Source organism: Platalea leucorodia, assembly GCF_965183815.1.
Source record: "Platalea leucorodia genome assembly, chromosome: 1".
NCBI classification, from domain to species: domain Eukaryota; kingdom Metazoa; phylum Chordata; class Aves; order Pelecaniformes; family Threskiornithidae; genus Platalea; species Platalea leucorodia.
In genome coordinates, this window is record NC_138823.1 from 159,963,623 (window position 1) to 159,978,477 (window position 14,855).

General features: G+C 35.8%; 1 protein-coding gene across 2 annotated transcripts in view; it reads left to right on the forward strand.

Annotated features, from left to right (window-relative positions):
• The window catches only part of PAXIP1 (PAX interacting protein 1), a 38,454-nt gene extending 24,680 nt beyond the window's left edge, over nt 1–13,774 (forward strand). Inside the window, exons 9-21 of one of the 2 annotated variants that reach the window (XM_082313408.1) lie at nt 72–167; nt 508–645; nt 1,990–2,111; nt 2,689–2,873; nt 3,008–3,051; nt 5,511–5,578; nt 5,950–6,052; nt 8,437–8,605; nt 10,357–10,457; nt 11,597–11,731; nt 11,815–11,890; nt 12,465–12,524; nt 12,974–13,774. In XM_082313408.1, coding sequence (XP_082169534.1) covers nt 72–167; nt 508–645; nt 1,990–2,111; nt 2,689–2,873; nt 3,008–3,051; nt 5,511–5,578; nt 5,950–6,052; nt 8,437–8,605; nt 10,357–10,457; nt 11,597–11,731; nt 11,815–11,890; nt 12,465–12,524; nt 12,974–12,990 — 1,314 coding nt within the window. In that variant the 3' untranslated portion in view covers nt 12,991–13,774. Of the gene's footprint in view, nt 1–71; nt 168–507; nt 646–1,989; nt 2,112–2,688; nt 2,874–3,007; nt 3,052–5,510; nt 5,579–5,949; nt 6,053–8,436; nt 8,606–10,356; nt 10,458–11,596; nt 11,732–11,814; nt 11,891–12,464; nt 12,951–12,973 lie in introns of those variants that run through there. The other variant, XM_082313407.1, reaches the window with a different exon arrangement.
• Nucleotides 13,775–14,855: the final 1,081 nt, after the last annotated feature.

The following is a 14,855-nucleotide window of genomic DNA, read 5'->3' on the forward strand; positions in this document are numbered from 1 at the left end:
ACTGTTTGTTTCTTAGGGTAATTTTAAAATTTTAAAATATATTAGGAGTTTTGGGTTTGTTCTCTTACCAGATCATTCAAGCACATGGTGGGACAGTGGACCCTACCCTTACAAGCAGATGTACACATCTTCTTTGTGAAAGCCAAGTCAGTAACATGTATGCTCAGGTAAGCAAGCCAGTAACGTGTATTCATGCATGCTCTCATTTTATTACTGGAAAGGTAGGGCTTTTCAGTATGTACTTCATGCTTAGATTGTAAGTATAAAATTAAAGTTTTTCGTGATGTGTTTTTCTTATGATTTGTGGTTTATCGTATAACGAACTTTCATAATGGATGTAGTAGATGTATTCCACAGAACACTGAAGAGGATGCTATGAGAAGAAGGATCCTGAAAAAGTAGAGAAAAACAAATGACTAAAATCAAAGCTTTGTATTGTAGACAAACTTTAAAATAAAATAAAGATGTATTTTGATTTTTAAAAGCTGTTTATGCATGTATTCATAGGCTTTAAGAGAAAGGAAGAGATGTATTACAGCACATTGGCTGAACTCAATCTTGAAGAAGAAGAAAATGGTACCACCTCATCGAGCCCTTCATTTTCCAGTGGCATTTCCACCGGGAGGAAAGCCATGCTCTCAACATGTAAGAAGAAAAAGCTTACTTCTAACAAATGCAGTATTAAAATATAGCTAGAAAGTGCTTACTCAAAGCAAAGTACACATTTCTTTTGTCTCGGAAGAAGAGCTTCTCTTAATCTTAAGGCCCTGTGCTGATGTGGTGCATACTACTGGGTGATTGAGGGTGCTTCGCAAGTCTTACTGAGTTCTGAATGGTGAGGAGTAATACCTGTGTTTGTTTGTGAATTATTCTCAAAGAAACTGGGGTGTAAAGATTACATGAGTTATACATAGCAAGATGACAGGAGTCCAAGCTGCGTAGTTTTTTACCAACAGCACGTCTAACAGTATATGCTTCCTTTACCATAACCCAATATTTTGAGGGGAATTTTTGAGAGTTTTTCTGTGTCAATACCTAACAAATGTCAGAAGAGGAAGCCTGTGCTGTTAATCAGAGAATAGGTGGACACGGTTCCAGTAGCCTGTGCAATGAGGAGTACTGGGGAAGTTGAGTTTTGTGGGGTTGAAACATAAACTTGCAGTTAACTCTGATGCATCTTGAAATACACTGTACAACATAAAACAAGATGTCAGAGTATGTCTTGGCCTTGGATTTCTTTGTGCTGGATGCAGACATATGGGATGACAGCCTTGCTAATAGCCTGTTCTAAAAGACATAAAAAGAAATATAGATTTGGGAGAATTAGAATATAATAATATGCATGTGAACACAGTGGTTAGTAGTAAATGTAATATGTAATGTAATAAATGTAGTTTATTATCAACAACAAAATTGCTGTTGCCTTTTCCTAAATAAAAGGAGAGAATGGCAAAAATGAAAACTTGGCAAGACTAAGGATAAGAACGGGAGAGGTGGAATTGCAGTTCACCACCTGTGATCAGCTGGCACAGTTTATTTGGCTTCATGGCAGAGTGGAGCATTCAGGGGATTTTTAAAAGTAGAACAGGGCAAGTAAGTATAAGTGTTTCTCTGTCTCCCTGAATATAAACAGCAGCAGCAGAGAGAGGTGAGACATGTGCGAGAAAAAAACTAGCTGTGAGCTCTTTCATAATAAAACTGTAGTATTTGTAAATGAGAAAAAGCTGACCAGCAGAATGAAAATGATTCTTCCTGAGTCAGAACTAGTGCTGGAAACCTGAAATGTTTATGTATAAACAAATCACTTTTAAATTGTACTTTATGTGTCAAAACAAGCCATGTTTTAATTAAGTGCCTGTATGCCATAGTTATGATACTGTATATATCATTGTAATGTAAAAAAGTTAGTAACAAAAATATTTTCAACAGGAATGTTTTGTAAGTACCATCTATGTTCAGTTATTTGTAACTGTCTCTTTCTATCTGTAGATAATCTCTGTGACAGGATTTGTCGATAGTGACAGAGATGACCTCAAACTAATGGCCTACCTAGCAGGTGCCAAATACACAGGCTATCTGTGTCGCAGCAATACAGTTCTCATCTGTAAAGAGTAAGTGGTTTATCTCTGCAGTACTCACGTTCTCGGTTGCCTGTTGCCAGTTAGTGCTTTCTTTAACGTGAGGTGCTAATTACATCTCATAATAAGAATGTTAATTTTAATCAGTTTAGCGATTTGATAGCAATAAACTTAGTGATGTTGTTTCTTGAATAAAATTACTGCACACTGTTACATAAGTTTGGCCTTCTGAAGACAGGCAAAAGTAATTTCTAATTTCACTGTTTTACAATACTGTGTAAGTGATACTGACTGTTACATCATCTCTAAGTAAAATATCTTTTTTTTTTTTAAATAATTGTTTTAAAACGTTGGGGTAGGGAAAATTAAGTTAAATCCAGGTCTAACTTGATTCCATTTGGGGCAGAAATACTCCCCTAATTGACTTATTCTAGCATGTAAACCAAAAGTATTTTTTAAGAGTCAGTTAAAATAGATAATAGTCAAGAGTCAGTTAAAATAGATAATAGGCCAACACAGAAATAGTGGTATTTTAGGTTTATTATTAGAAATTGCTATTTTACCTGGTTTATTGACATATAATTTTTTTTCTTCATCTCTGAACAATAAGGCCCAGTGGCTTGAAGTATGAGAAAGCTAAAGAGTGGAGAATACCATGTGTAAATGCGCAATGGCTCTGTGACATACTGCTAGGAAATTTTGAAGCTTTACGGCAGATCCAGCACAGTCGGTATACAGTATTCAGTCTTCAAGACCCGCTTTCTCCTAGTCAACATCTAGTTCTAAACCTTTTGGGTAAGAGTTTCAGTCCCCAAATCCTGTGTTCTGTAGCATTTATATATGTACCCGTTTAATCAATAGAAGCATGTGTCTTCTGTTATAAATATCTTTGCAGTGGTTTCATTTTTATTTTGTTCTTCATTTCCTAGATGCTTGGAGAGTCCCATTAAAGGTATCACCAGAACTTCTAATGGTATGTTGAATGGTGTATATACACCTATTTTTATAAGATTACTCTTTAGTGTTTTTAATGTGTGAGCGCATGTGTATGTGGTGTGAGCAACATGCCAGAGGGACTTAACACAGACCCGTACTGAAACTCCTGGCTGTACTTCCTGCTAGTGTTCTCTCTATTTTATTTTGAGGAATCTGAGAAATAATCTTTTACAGAAATAAGAACCTGCATGGTGATATACAAAATCAAGTTACTTTTGAGACATTTTGGGGTAGTGCTTCACTCTTCTATTTTTACATCAGACCTTTAGAAAGGGCTTAGTATAAGAAATAAAACCATGGGCATATATGCCATATGTTTTATAATTTAAAAATATATCTTGCTTTAAAAAGTGTAGTTGGTAATCCTGCAAATAATAGCAGTGTAAATGAACAACAGTAAGGATACAAAGAACATACCTTAAAAAAGATACAAAGCATTTAGTTTTTGTCACTTCGTGTATTCTGTGCAACATGCAAAACATTAGACAGGTGCAAGAGCTGAGGTGGAAACTGCAACTTCTGAACTGTTTCCTTGTTCTGAGTATGTAGAGAACTATTTCAGTTTTTGTATTGTAAATTCTCTTCCCATCTCAGATTTATACTTGATAACTGTTTTCACGGTGTCTGTCTTGACGTAGGTAAATCCCAGTTTGGGCTAGTGAGCTTTCAGTTCCTTTGTACAACAGATGGCTGTCAGATAACATTTTATATTGCACAAAAAAGTTTTGCCATACGTCTTGTGTTCTGGATCACTTCTTATCTCAGTTGTTCTGTATACTCCTCAGAAAAGAGGGGCTTAGCAACTGTCATAACTTAATTTGTACCAATACTTTAAATGGGGTCTGGGCACTATTTGTTGCTGTAATACATTTCAGCTTTAGAAATAGCCACTGCTATATCCCTGGCCTTAAGTTGGAAATGTTCTTCTACTTACAGACCCCTGCGGAATTGTTTCGTGGGCCTGTAAGAAACTAATTTTTAGGAAATTAACTGCCTTTAAAAATTTGTGTACTTCACAGTTTCCTGAAGAAGGATGCTTTCTACTAGTGGCAAAGTAAAAAGTCCTTGAAGAGATTCAGTATGCGCTATTAGAATTTAAAGTAGCTTTTAACTAACTCAGTTTTGGGTTTGTTACCACCACCCTTTGTGTCCCACTGCAGTTGAGCTCATCTTAAAATTGAGCATGTGCATTCTTTGTGTGACTCAGTCAGACCAGGTCGTGGTCCATGTTTTGTCTTATGTAGCAAACGGAGAGAACTTAGGGGTCAGAAAGCATAATTTAGTACCTCCCTTTCTGTATTTACTATATGGGGACCCTTCTTGCCTGTGTGAAGTCAGAATCTTGTAACTTGGATCAAAAGGGACTTCTGGAGGTAATCTCGTCCAGCTCCCCTCAGGATGCCCACGTATGAAGAATATGATTTGGTAATAGAAAATGCCGGGCATGTGGAAGTGTCAGACGAGGTCCTTCACTGCCTTCACAGTAGGCATTTCTATTTGTCTTGGGATTTAAAGTATAGGGTACTCTTTTGAGGACAGCTGTCTGTCAGACGGTGTTGATGCCATCTACCTTTTGCATTTTCGTAGTTGAAACGTCTATCAAAAAGTGAGTGCGTGCGCTTTTCTTTCCAGCTGCTCTTACTAATGATTGTCTAGCATAAAAACGCACGTCCCTGAGAGCAGGGAACAAACCCCTGTGGCCTGTTCCTCCCAAAGGACCGTCCTCACAGCGAGGCTGGAATAATGCTGCCTGTCTTTCTGGTCATGTGCCTCTAGCATTCCTCATTAAATTTCAGGTGTAGATTTGAAGGTTAAAAAGGAATAGATGTCACACGCTCCTGCAGGTGAGAGCTGTGGTTTCAAGTCACTCAGGCCAGGGAGAGCCTAAAAGCTACATTTCTCTGCTCCTGGGCAAATGCTCTAGTGGCTGATCTTGCACTGGGGAGGCAGGAGTGTCTATCCAGTGAGTACCTGAGCATCCACCAGAGCTTCTGTTTATGTAGTCGGAGAACTTGAGTGTTTAAAATGCAGGTGCCAGTATTTTCTGTTGCTATTTAAGCACCTGGCAGAATATTGTAGTCTTCATGTATTTAACAAATGGACAGTTTTTTCAGTCTCTCATTTAATTATTTGGGATTTCCGTTGATGATTATTGGCTTTATTTAAAGGAAGAAAAGTCCCACAATATTTTATTTGGTGTTCACATAAATGATGACATAACTTTATGGAGAAGCTTTGGTTAATGCTCAGCTTTGCTCGAGTCAGTTGTGTGAGCAATGGGTACACCAGTATGCATTCAGTAGTGTGTCTTTGTCATTTGTGTTTAATTTTCTTTAATATAGTCTCAGAATATCGGTGTATAGTTTTCATCTTTCAGAGCAGAAGTTGGTTTCCCTGCTCAATTCAGATATAAATGTGTAGATGATCTAATTTCAGGGTGTGAGGTTGCCTTTGAAACCAAAGCAAAATGAGTCCAGCCTTCAGCCATCTTCCAAAAGAGCAAGGTAAGAATAGAGAGCAATCGGTGCCGGTAGTCCTTAATTTACTTTTCTACAGAAAAAGTTCCATCCTGTGCCCTGTGAATTGAAATAACTAGCAATGTTTTTTGCATATTGCCAGCTACTCAACTGGTAGGAATAAAACAATAACTAGAGAGTGAAGTAGTAAGAGAATTGGGAGAGAACAGAAACAGGAGAATATGTCTTGTTCTCAGAATAGAAATTTTTTCTTCAGAAGAAGATTGATCCTGCCTAATTCTAATTCATCTGAATGCTTCCATTGGTAAAATTTGCAAGAGTGTGATGTCTATTTTTAAAATAATAATACAACTTTGGGCCCAAACTTCACATTCTGCTGTATTTAATGTATTTTGTAGGATTGAAGACCTACCCCCACCTACTAAAAAACTCACCCCAGAATTGACGCCCATGGTGCTCTTCACAGGATTTGAACCTATGCAAGTTCAGCAGTACATTAAGGTAACTTCCATACTTACCTCCTGTGAACTACATTGAAACATCTGATGATAACTTTTTGCTTGATGAAGTTTTGCTACCTAAGACTTGATTAGCATACATCTAGTGGATAAAAACCTATACTTATGGGTGCTGAGGTGAGAGTGTAGATTTATGTAAAATGAGTTTTATTTGGTAACTGTTCCGCTTTAGTTAACTAGTTCATACTTCTGTGCTACTTGTTTTTTCTTTCCATATGATTGTTTTAAAAAGCAAGAAAGCCCCTTCCACATTTGTTTTTAAATCCACAAACCTTATGACCAAATTTAGGTGAGGAAAGTAGTGATGTTGTACTGGATAAGACCCAAATTCTTCTAGTGTAGTTGCTATCTGTAATGCCAAATGCTTCAAAGAAAGCTGATGACAAAGCTTATGGCAGGTGTGAGATAATAAGTTTCTATGGAGATTTTGTTCTGTTCCCTAATAAAGCTGTCCCAAAACTTAACTCTAAATTATAACATTCTTTTAACAGTATAAAAATACAGTCAGTCCTTGAACCTTAATAATTACTAAATATTTGTTCCAAAAGACCTTTTCATTTATGTTATTTTTCACATGTTGGCTGAGGTTTGAGGCACAGGGTTTTTTTAACTGCTGACTTCAGTAGTGCATGAAAGATCCTGCCACTGATGCCTGCTCCAGATAACCAAAAGTAAATGAAGCCTAGTTTGAGTCTGCTACATTTCTTAGAAATACACATCACTTCGATGTGCTCAAAAATATCTAATACTTTCTTTATTATACCTAAACTTGTTTTTAAAGTAGTTGGACTTCGGAGGTTTTTTCCCTTGCAGTGTTGCATTTGAAACTTGATATTAAATATTTTGAAACATAAGATATTTTTTAATATATCCCATAAAGTTCCAGTGTCACTCCAGTGTTCCTCATTTTCTGTCATGTTGGTACTGGGTTAATTATATGGAGAATCTGTTTTGGTAACAACTATGGCTCAAATATAAAAAATGAACTTCAGCCTCAAGGCTTGTGAAGTTGAATCTAAACTTAGCAGCGATGATACCATCAAGACCTTTCAGAGTTTGAATACCTAGCTGAGGCTGGATACTTCTCATCTTCTTGAGATGGAGGGGTGGGTCTTTTTTCTTGTATGCCCAAAGGGTTCCTTGAACATCAGAATGGAAACCTTGCAAGATCTGCACTCATAGGTATACAGTGTTTGAGGTGAACATGTATTAACTACGAAAATAACAGCCTTTGCCTTTCATAGGTGTACAAGTGTACTATTCACAATGTGTTTATACGTACCCTGAAGGAAATAAATAGTAGAGAGGGTCAGTGTCATTGAAGAATACATTTGTGTATCATTTCTATGCAAACCGTCAAAGCAAGCCAGCATAGTAAAAAAAATTTTAAAACATTGTCCCTGTCTCTATCCTTGTTCCTTATTATCAGAGCAGTACAGTACAGAGGGATGCCAGAGATCTTTCAGGGTTTCTAATACACCCAGTAGGCCTTCCTGCATTCATAACTCCTGATGGCTGATGTAATAAAATCACCCTAGTATGTTCAATATTTATACTTAAACATATTCGTGGGTTTTTTATTTGTTTGTACAAAATGCTTGTCAAAGAAAATCAGAAATCCATGGCTCATAGATACTAAAGTGGTCCAAATATTTTTTCATTCTTTGAATTTTTATGGGAGGAAGCACTCTTTATTTGTAACTAACACCTATGGTAATTTGATATGCCTCACCAGTTGATTAGTTGTATTACTAATCCCTTCCGATAATGATTTGTATCCTAACTGACAAGATAGCAACTGTGATGAGTTAGTTCGGGTTTGGTAGTTTAAACCAAGCAAAAAAGGATAGTTGCTCAGTATCATTAAAAATACATGTAGAACTAGTGCATTTAAAGAATACATGTTTTTCATGAGATGCTCTTCTTTTTGAAGAAAAGACTAGCAAAGTTAAGTTTACCGTAGCTACAGTGTATATTATACCTTCCATAGAAAAGAGCAAAATTATTAAATTTTCTGCTTACTTAAATTTAATAGCATGTTTCACTTAAAAATATTTTAATTTGTATCTTATAGTTATTTCCTTGCTTAAAAAAAAACACAACCCAAAATCAAAAAACTGCAGAAGTGGAATGTAGCTTTCAGTCTTGCCAGATGAAATTTATATCTGGAAATACCTGAATTTTCAATGGTTGTAAATTCTGTCAAAATCAATCAGGTTTAGGAATGACTGTAATACAGAATCTCCTATATTTACTGTTTCATTAGGACCTTAGTTTTATTTGATGGTGATGTTATGATTCTTCATTTTTTTTCTCCAGTTTTTAAAGGACTATTCCATTCTGATTTGTGTTTTCTACAACTTTCAGAAACTGTATATCCTTGGAGGTGAAGTAGCAGAATCTGCCCAGAAATGCACCCATCTAATTGCCAGTAAAGTGACCCGAACTGTCAAGTTCCTGACAGCAATTTCTGTAGTAAAGCACATAGTAACTCCAGAGTGGTTAGAAGAGTGTTTCAAATGCCAGAAGTTTGTTGGTAAGTTAAACCAGTATCAACTTCTGTAGTAAACAAGATTTGTTGATTTAAATGTGTGAATATGGCATGCATATTTAAATAAACTTTGTTGTTTTGACTTCTGACTTAATGTCTCTTGCCAGTTTTCTAAAGAGTTCAGTTTTAAGTCTACAACAACTCTGACTAGCATAGTTCATAACTCATTTTTAAACAGTTGTGCTAGCAGCTAGTTTGTATTTCAGTTGAGGTAGAAGGTTATGTTGGTATCGTTAAATAAAGCTGTCATAAGAAGAAATATATTATTTTTTTATTAAGCTCTCTTTCAGTGGAACATTTTGTTTCATTTAGTTTTCATCTGATTTAATACAGTTTCTTTGCATTAAATGAAGTGAAAAGAAGTTTGCTTTAGGGTGATTAAATGGTTGGATGTTGTTAAGCATTGTATTTCTTTCTTGTATAGACATTTGCAGATTTTTATCTATGGTTACGTTACTTCTTAAGCCCCAGATGCTTTTGGTTTCAATAATTTTTCTAAAATATACGTTGTAAAGCACTAACCCATTGTTGGAAATACATACAAAAATGCATTTAAATAACTAAAGTTAATTAGTCTAGTACCATAACTATGTTGGAAGATAGGAATCTTGTGTTTACGCTGCTTTTCTGTTGAGAGCTGAAAATAACAAAATAGATGGTTTTGGTCTGTTTGACAAAGATGTTGGATCTGAAGAAAGTCTTCTTAAAGGCTGATTATTTGTTTTATGATTGTATTTATATAATTTGTTTGTAAGGAGCAAATATATAACATTGCTGCATAACCATCACAAAGACGTAAATCTATGGATAATTAACCAATAAACCAGCAAACATTTTTATAAATCTGGAGAAGGCAACTTGCTTGGTTCAGCATCAGTGAACTGAGAAATCAGTCCATTTGAAAGCTATTAGAAGGTAAAGAAGGTCGGGGGATTTAGAAGGATGGCTGTTTTGGTCTAGGACTTGAAGTACTTGTCTACTGAAATTGAGTAGATTTGTAGCTAATGGGCTGCCTTCACTTTTGTACGTAGTACAACGATGGAAAATATGGAAAATAGTACAACGATGGAAAACAAAAATATTGTTTAGTTTTATGGAAGAATATTAACACTGTCTCGCAGGTTGTCAAAATTGTCCTTGGAAAGACCAATTTGTTCTCCATCTAAATTTTTTTTGTTCTTTAAACTTAAGTGTTTTGAATTAAATCTGATTTAGAAATATGTTTGACATAGTTTTTTGTGGAAAGAGGAAGTTAAGACTGAAAATACATCCCTAATAAAACAAAACAAAAAATCAGCTGAATAACAGGACAAGGGAAACAGATGGAAAGTTTGCTCCCGTAAGGCCGCATGAGGAGTTGAAGACAGTTTCTGGGCTCCCATAGGTTGTCACAGTGATTTGAACTTAAACTTAATCATTCTGCTCATTTTTTGTAGAGAATCAACAAATAAAAGTTTGCAAGTTCCTCCAGTAAGTTAGAAAAAGGGACTTTATAGGACGGTGGTTGTTGCTAGATACACAAATGTAAAATACACACACAGTTTTATTCTCCAAGTAATCGTGGGTCATCCTTGTAAGGCGCCTAATAAAAGGCAGTATTATAATCACATTAAAATTAGTGAGTGTTTACCATTTAGAGTCACTCTGCAACCAGCATTTTCTGATCAGATTCGATCGTGGGTTATGTGGATGTTTTTGTCTTTTGTGCGTTACATCATCAGTCTTTTCTTTTTCAGATGAGCAGAACTTTGTGCTCAGAGATGCTGAAGCTGAGGTGCTATTCTGCTTTAGTTTAGAGGAGTCTCTAAAGAGAGCACAAGTAGCTCCACTGTTCAAGGTATGCAGTTTAAAAGGACATTCAAATACTTGGAGCTTTTCAACCTAATTTTTTCAGCATTGGGACCACAGCTTTTGTAGCCAAGGGCAATAAAACAGACTAGCTATAACATGAAGCATTTGTTATAAATTTTATTTTTTACTTTATGCCTGCTTCCTGCATAAGCATTGCTGGGATGGATCTAAGCCCTCTGAGTGACTGGATCCTGTAGATGTCAACAAAGCATGCTCAGTATATGCTCAATATACTTAACAGTATTTGTTCCCTTACAAAATTTGGAACATTACTCCATTATTTGTAAAATGCCACTTACGGAAGGGACTTTTTTTTTTTTTTTTTAACACCAGCCTGGTATTCAAAGCACTTGCCTGTAAAAATGAGAGTCTGAGAGTGAGTTTGCACTTCAGCTTCAAGGAGTTCTGGTCCGATTCTCCTTGAAGGCTGCACTTACCGCGAAGATGGTGCGAGAAGGTTTTCATGCCTCTGGTTAAAATTATGTTACAGTGCAGAGAGGTGTCTGAAGATCCAAATTGCTAGAGATTCTTCAGCCTAACTGAATTTTAGACTTTATTGAGGCAAACCACCTAAAGAAGGTATTTTTACAACCTGTAATGAATAAGAATCTATGTTTTTTATTAAGTCTAAATACTACATTTCACTCAGTTTTGCAGTCTAAATAGCAAAGGGTTTTTTATTCCTAACATGGGAAACAGAGATAATCTACTTTGTGATCTGATTACCTGTATCAGTCTCAGTCAAGTAGTAGGATAGTTTTTGTCAGGAAGTAATAAATTGGCTATTAATTAAAAGCTGAAAGTTCTTTTGCAACACTTGAGACATCCCTGTGCTTGAAGAATCAAGGAGCATTGTTGTATACAGGTGTTGAAATAGGCACACCTAAGCTATGTCAAATTTATCAAAATTGTGGGTTTGGCCCTCCAGGGAAAACATCAGTGGTAATTAAGGACAACTCATAAGCTGATGAATTTGTTACCATAAGGTGTGATATCTAACACCAGCTTACAAAGCCTGCCCCGTGATTGTGTAAGAGAAGAGTCACATGATAATAAAATTCAAGGTGTTGCAGAAACCAGTTAACAAAATAATGATTTTTCTTATTCTTTCTTTTCTCTTTTTAGGGAAAATATTTTTACATTACACCTGGAATTTGTCCCAGTCTTTCCACCATGAAAGCTATTGTGGAATGCGCAGGGGGAAAAGTATTATCTAAACAACCTTCTTTTCGAAAACTCATGGAGCATAAGCAGAATAAAGTGTGTAGAGTGATGCTTTCTAAAATCTACTGCTAATATCTTACTCTGTTATTCTGAGCTTACGGTTAGTTTCTTTCGTTTAGAGCTTGCCGGAGATAATCTTGATTTCCTGTGAAAATGACCTTCATTTATGTCGAGAATATTTTGCAAGAGGCATAGGTATGTATAAGCTGTCAATGTAATTTGAACAGTATAGCTGTTATTTTGTTTGGGTTTCTTTAAATTACTATTATTATTTTACAAATACATCTTTTGAAGCTTTCAGATAATAATAGAGGAATACATGGTCTCTCCTGCAAACCATGGAGAAATCTGAGCCAGCCGCTTGCTAGGTGTTTCTAACAGAAGTATTTTGTAGCCAGGTCACCATAAATCTCTGGAAGGGTCGTCTTGAACTTGGGGTTTCAGTCCTGCGTGAAGCAAGATTACTGTCTCAGTATTCATCAAGTTAGTTAAAGATTTGGGGTTTTTCACTTTAGCTGTTTTTACTTCAGTGTAGAACCCCAAGACAGGCTGTCTTTATTAACAAAGACGTGCATGGGAAAGTCTAGTGTTTGTGGTGTGAAGTGTGTGATGGGTAACAGTGGGGCCCTGGTAGTGGTGGGGCAATACTCCCTTACGCCTTTACATGAAGAGCAGAAAGGTACAGAATGGCCCCTCGTGACACACGTGCAGAAGGAGGAAGAATGTCCTTGTAGGGTGTAAACTGTATGCATGTTTTTGATATTTTCAGATGTCCACAACGCTGAGTTTGTCCTGACTGGGGTACTTACTCAAACACTGGATTATGAATCATATCCTTTTTGTGTAAAGGCTGTCTGCTGCTTTGGGAAGTGTGGTTTACCAGAAGTTTTTCTTAATTAGGAACTAATTATTTATAATCTTTTAGGATGTGCGATGTTTACTTGATAGGAGGGTAATTTAACACCCAGAAACCTAGCTTAAATTCAAAGTGGCATTACTTCTTGATAGGAAATACTTCAGTGGAGGTGGGAGGCAGGGTTGTCAGAAAGTAACAGTAGTAGAATATTAAGCAACAGGAAAAAACTTGTCACTAAGGAAAATATTTGTAACAGGTTACTTGCAGATGAGGAAAATAGCTTTGTACTGAAGAAGATTATAAACCTTGTTTGATAAATGAAGTGGAGGGACCAGTAACGGTTCCATGTCTTTATGCGTGTTTTTTATATAAGTTCTATTTTGCAGTCATTTCTTAAAAGTTGTTCTTTCTTAACAAACATACGTATAAATTTACTTGATGGATAGTAAAATGCCTTACTGCTTCGGAATCCTTGGAGCATTAAATCTAGCTGTTCAGCCATTGTACAAAGCAACTAAAACTTCCTGTGGATGCTGTTTTCCAGCTGTTTTCCTAGGGATGATGAGCAGTTCAAAACAGGAAAGCAAAAATAAACTGCATCTTTTTTAGGATGTGTAATTTTATTATGCTGAAACATAATTTACTATGTTTTGTATTATACTACCATTTTAAAAGAGCCCACTTTAGCTATCATGATTAGCCCGTTTTTAAACATTTTAAGGTAAATGATGGTACTTCAGCCAAAAGTGTAATTTGGATGTAAAAATAAAAGGGCTTGCTATCTATTAAATTATGGATGTTGAAGATGAAAATGTTTTGTACTTTATTTTTATTTCTTATACTCTATTTTCTTTTATATTGATATTTTGCCCACATTTTAAATAAATGTACTTTTAAATGTTTTACTCTATATTTTAGTGGTGGTTCATTTTTTTGAATACTGTGCAACAATGGCACTCTGGTAAGAGTAAATTACTCAAATCTTTTTCCAAGCAATGTAAAATTATTTTAAGCTTATTTTACCAGGTATGTTTTAATATATGAAATCCCAGTGCTTTAAAGGGAAATCGTTGTAAATGTATATATGTGTTTCTACTGCAACAAAGAAATAGCTTGAAGGAAGGAGAAACTATAAACCCGCATATTATGCTGTTGTGATAACTTTTGTTTGTATAGTGAGTTTTACTAAATAAATATTAAAAATCAGTCTCCCAAATCTATATTCAGTTGTATTTCCTAATACATGCACAGTTCTAATAATCTGACTTGACCATTTTTATCAGTTTAGATTCTAGTAGATGAAAAAGTCATCCTAAAGGCATTTATTCTTTGATCGGCAAGCCACTAAACTCTGGTTGGGGATTGCAGATATTCACTTACCTGTACAGGATCAAGTGTATTATAGCACCTTGTGAACCATTCACAGAACAATTCAAAATACAAGATAAAAAAAAATACTTTAAACAATAGCTTATCAGGCTATTTTTTTTTTTCAAACATTTTATATTTTTATGCAGAACCATTTTACAGAGAAGCTTTTACAAATACAGTATCATTAAACTGAGGTAAGCTGGTTTTAGCTTATGCAAAGCTTTCTACAGAGGAATTACTAATTTCAGATCTCTCTTTTCTGCTGTGGCTTAAAATGTAAATCCACCTGGTACTTGACCACTATTTCTGTTGCCTTTCTTCCCATGCCTCAGTTCAACAAGGTGCTTAAGTGAATGACAAATTCAAGCAGTAAGAACACAGTGGGAGTAAATTTCAAGATGAGTGAAGTCCCACAGAGGTCAGTACTGTGCCTGTTGCCTGTTATTGCTGGCTCTGGGTTCCTCAGCTGTCCTGATTTACTCCTGTATTTGGCATTTCTATCGTCAGCAATAAGGGGCTGCATGATGATAACAAGAATGGTAAAATTTCTGTCAGCATGACTTTTGGTAAGGTGACAAAATGTAGTAAGTGCGAATGTTATACTTTGGCTCAAGATGGTTTTAGGTGCACTGGAGGTTAAAAAGGTATGGGACAGGGTGGGAGAAAATGGTACTTTTCCCCAAATGACATTTACTTGTAACGGCAGTTTTGTGATTTTTCTTAGTGTGATGTTCCGTTCTCCATAGTACAGTTTCCTCTTCATTACGAGATAGATTAAGAAAAAGTCTTCAACGTGGAGACGTAAAGTTGGAAGTTGATGCCATGATTTTATGCTTTAACTTTTAAAAATAGTAGAAAAAGAAGGAGGGACTGCAATAGGAGTTAATTGTTGGCTGATGAGTTGTTATGCAAATGACTTAAATTGTTCAGACA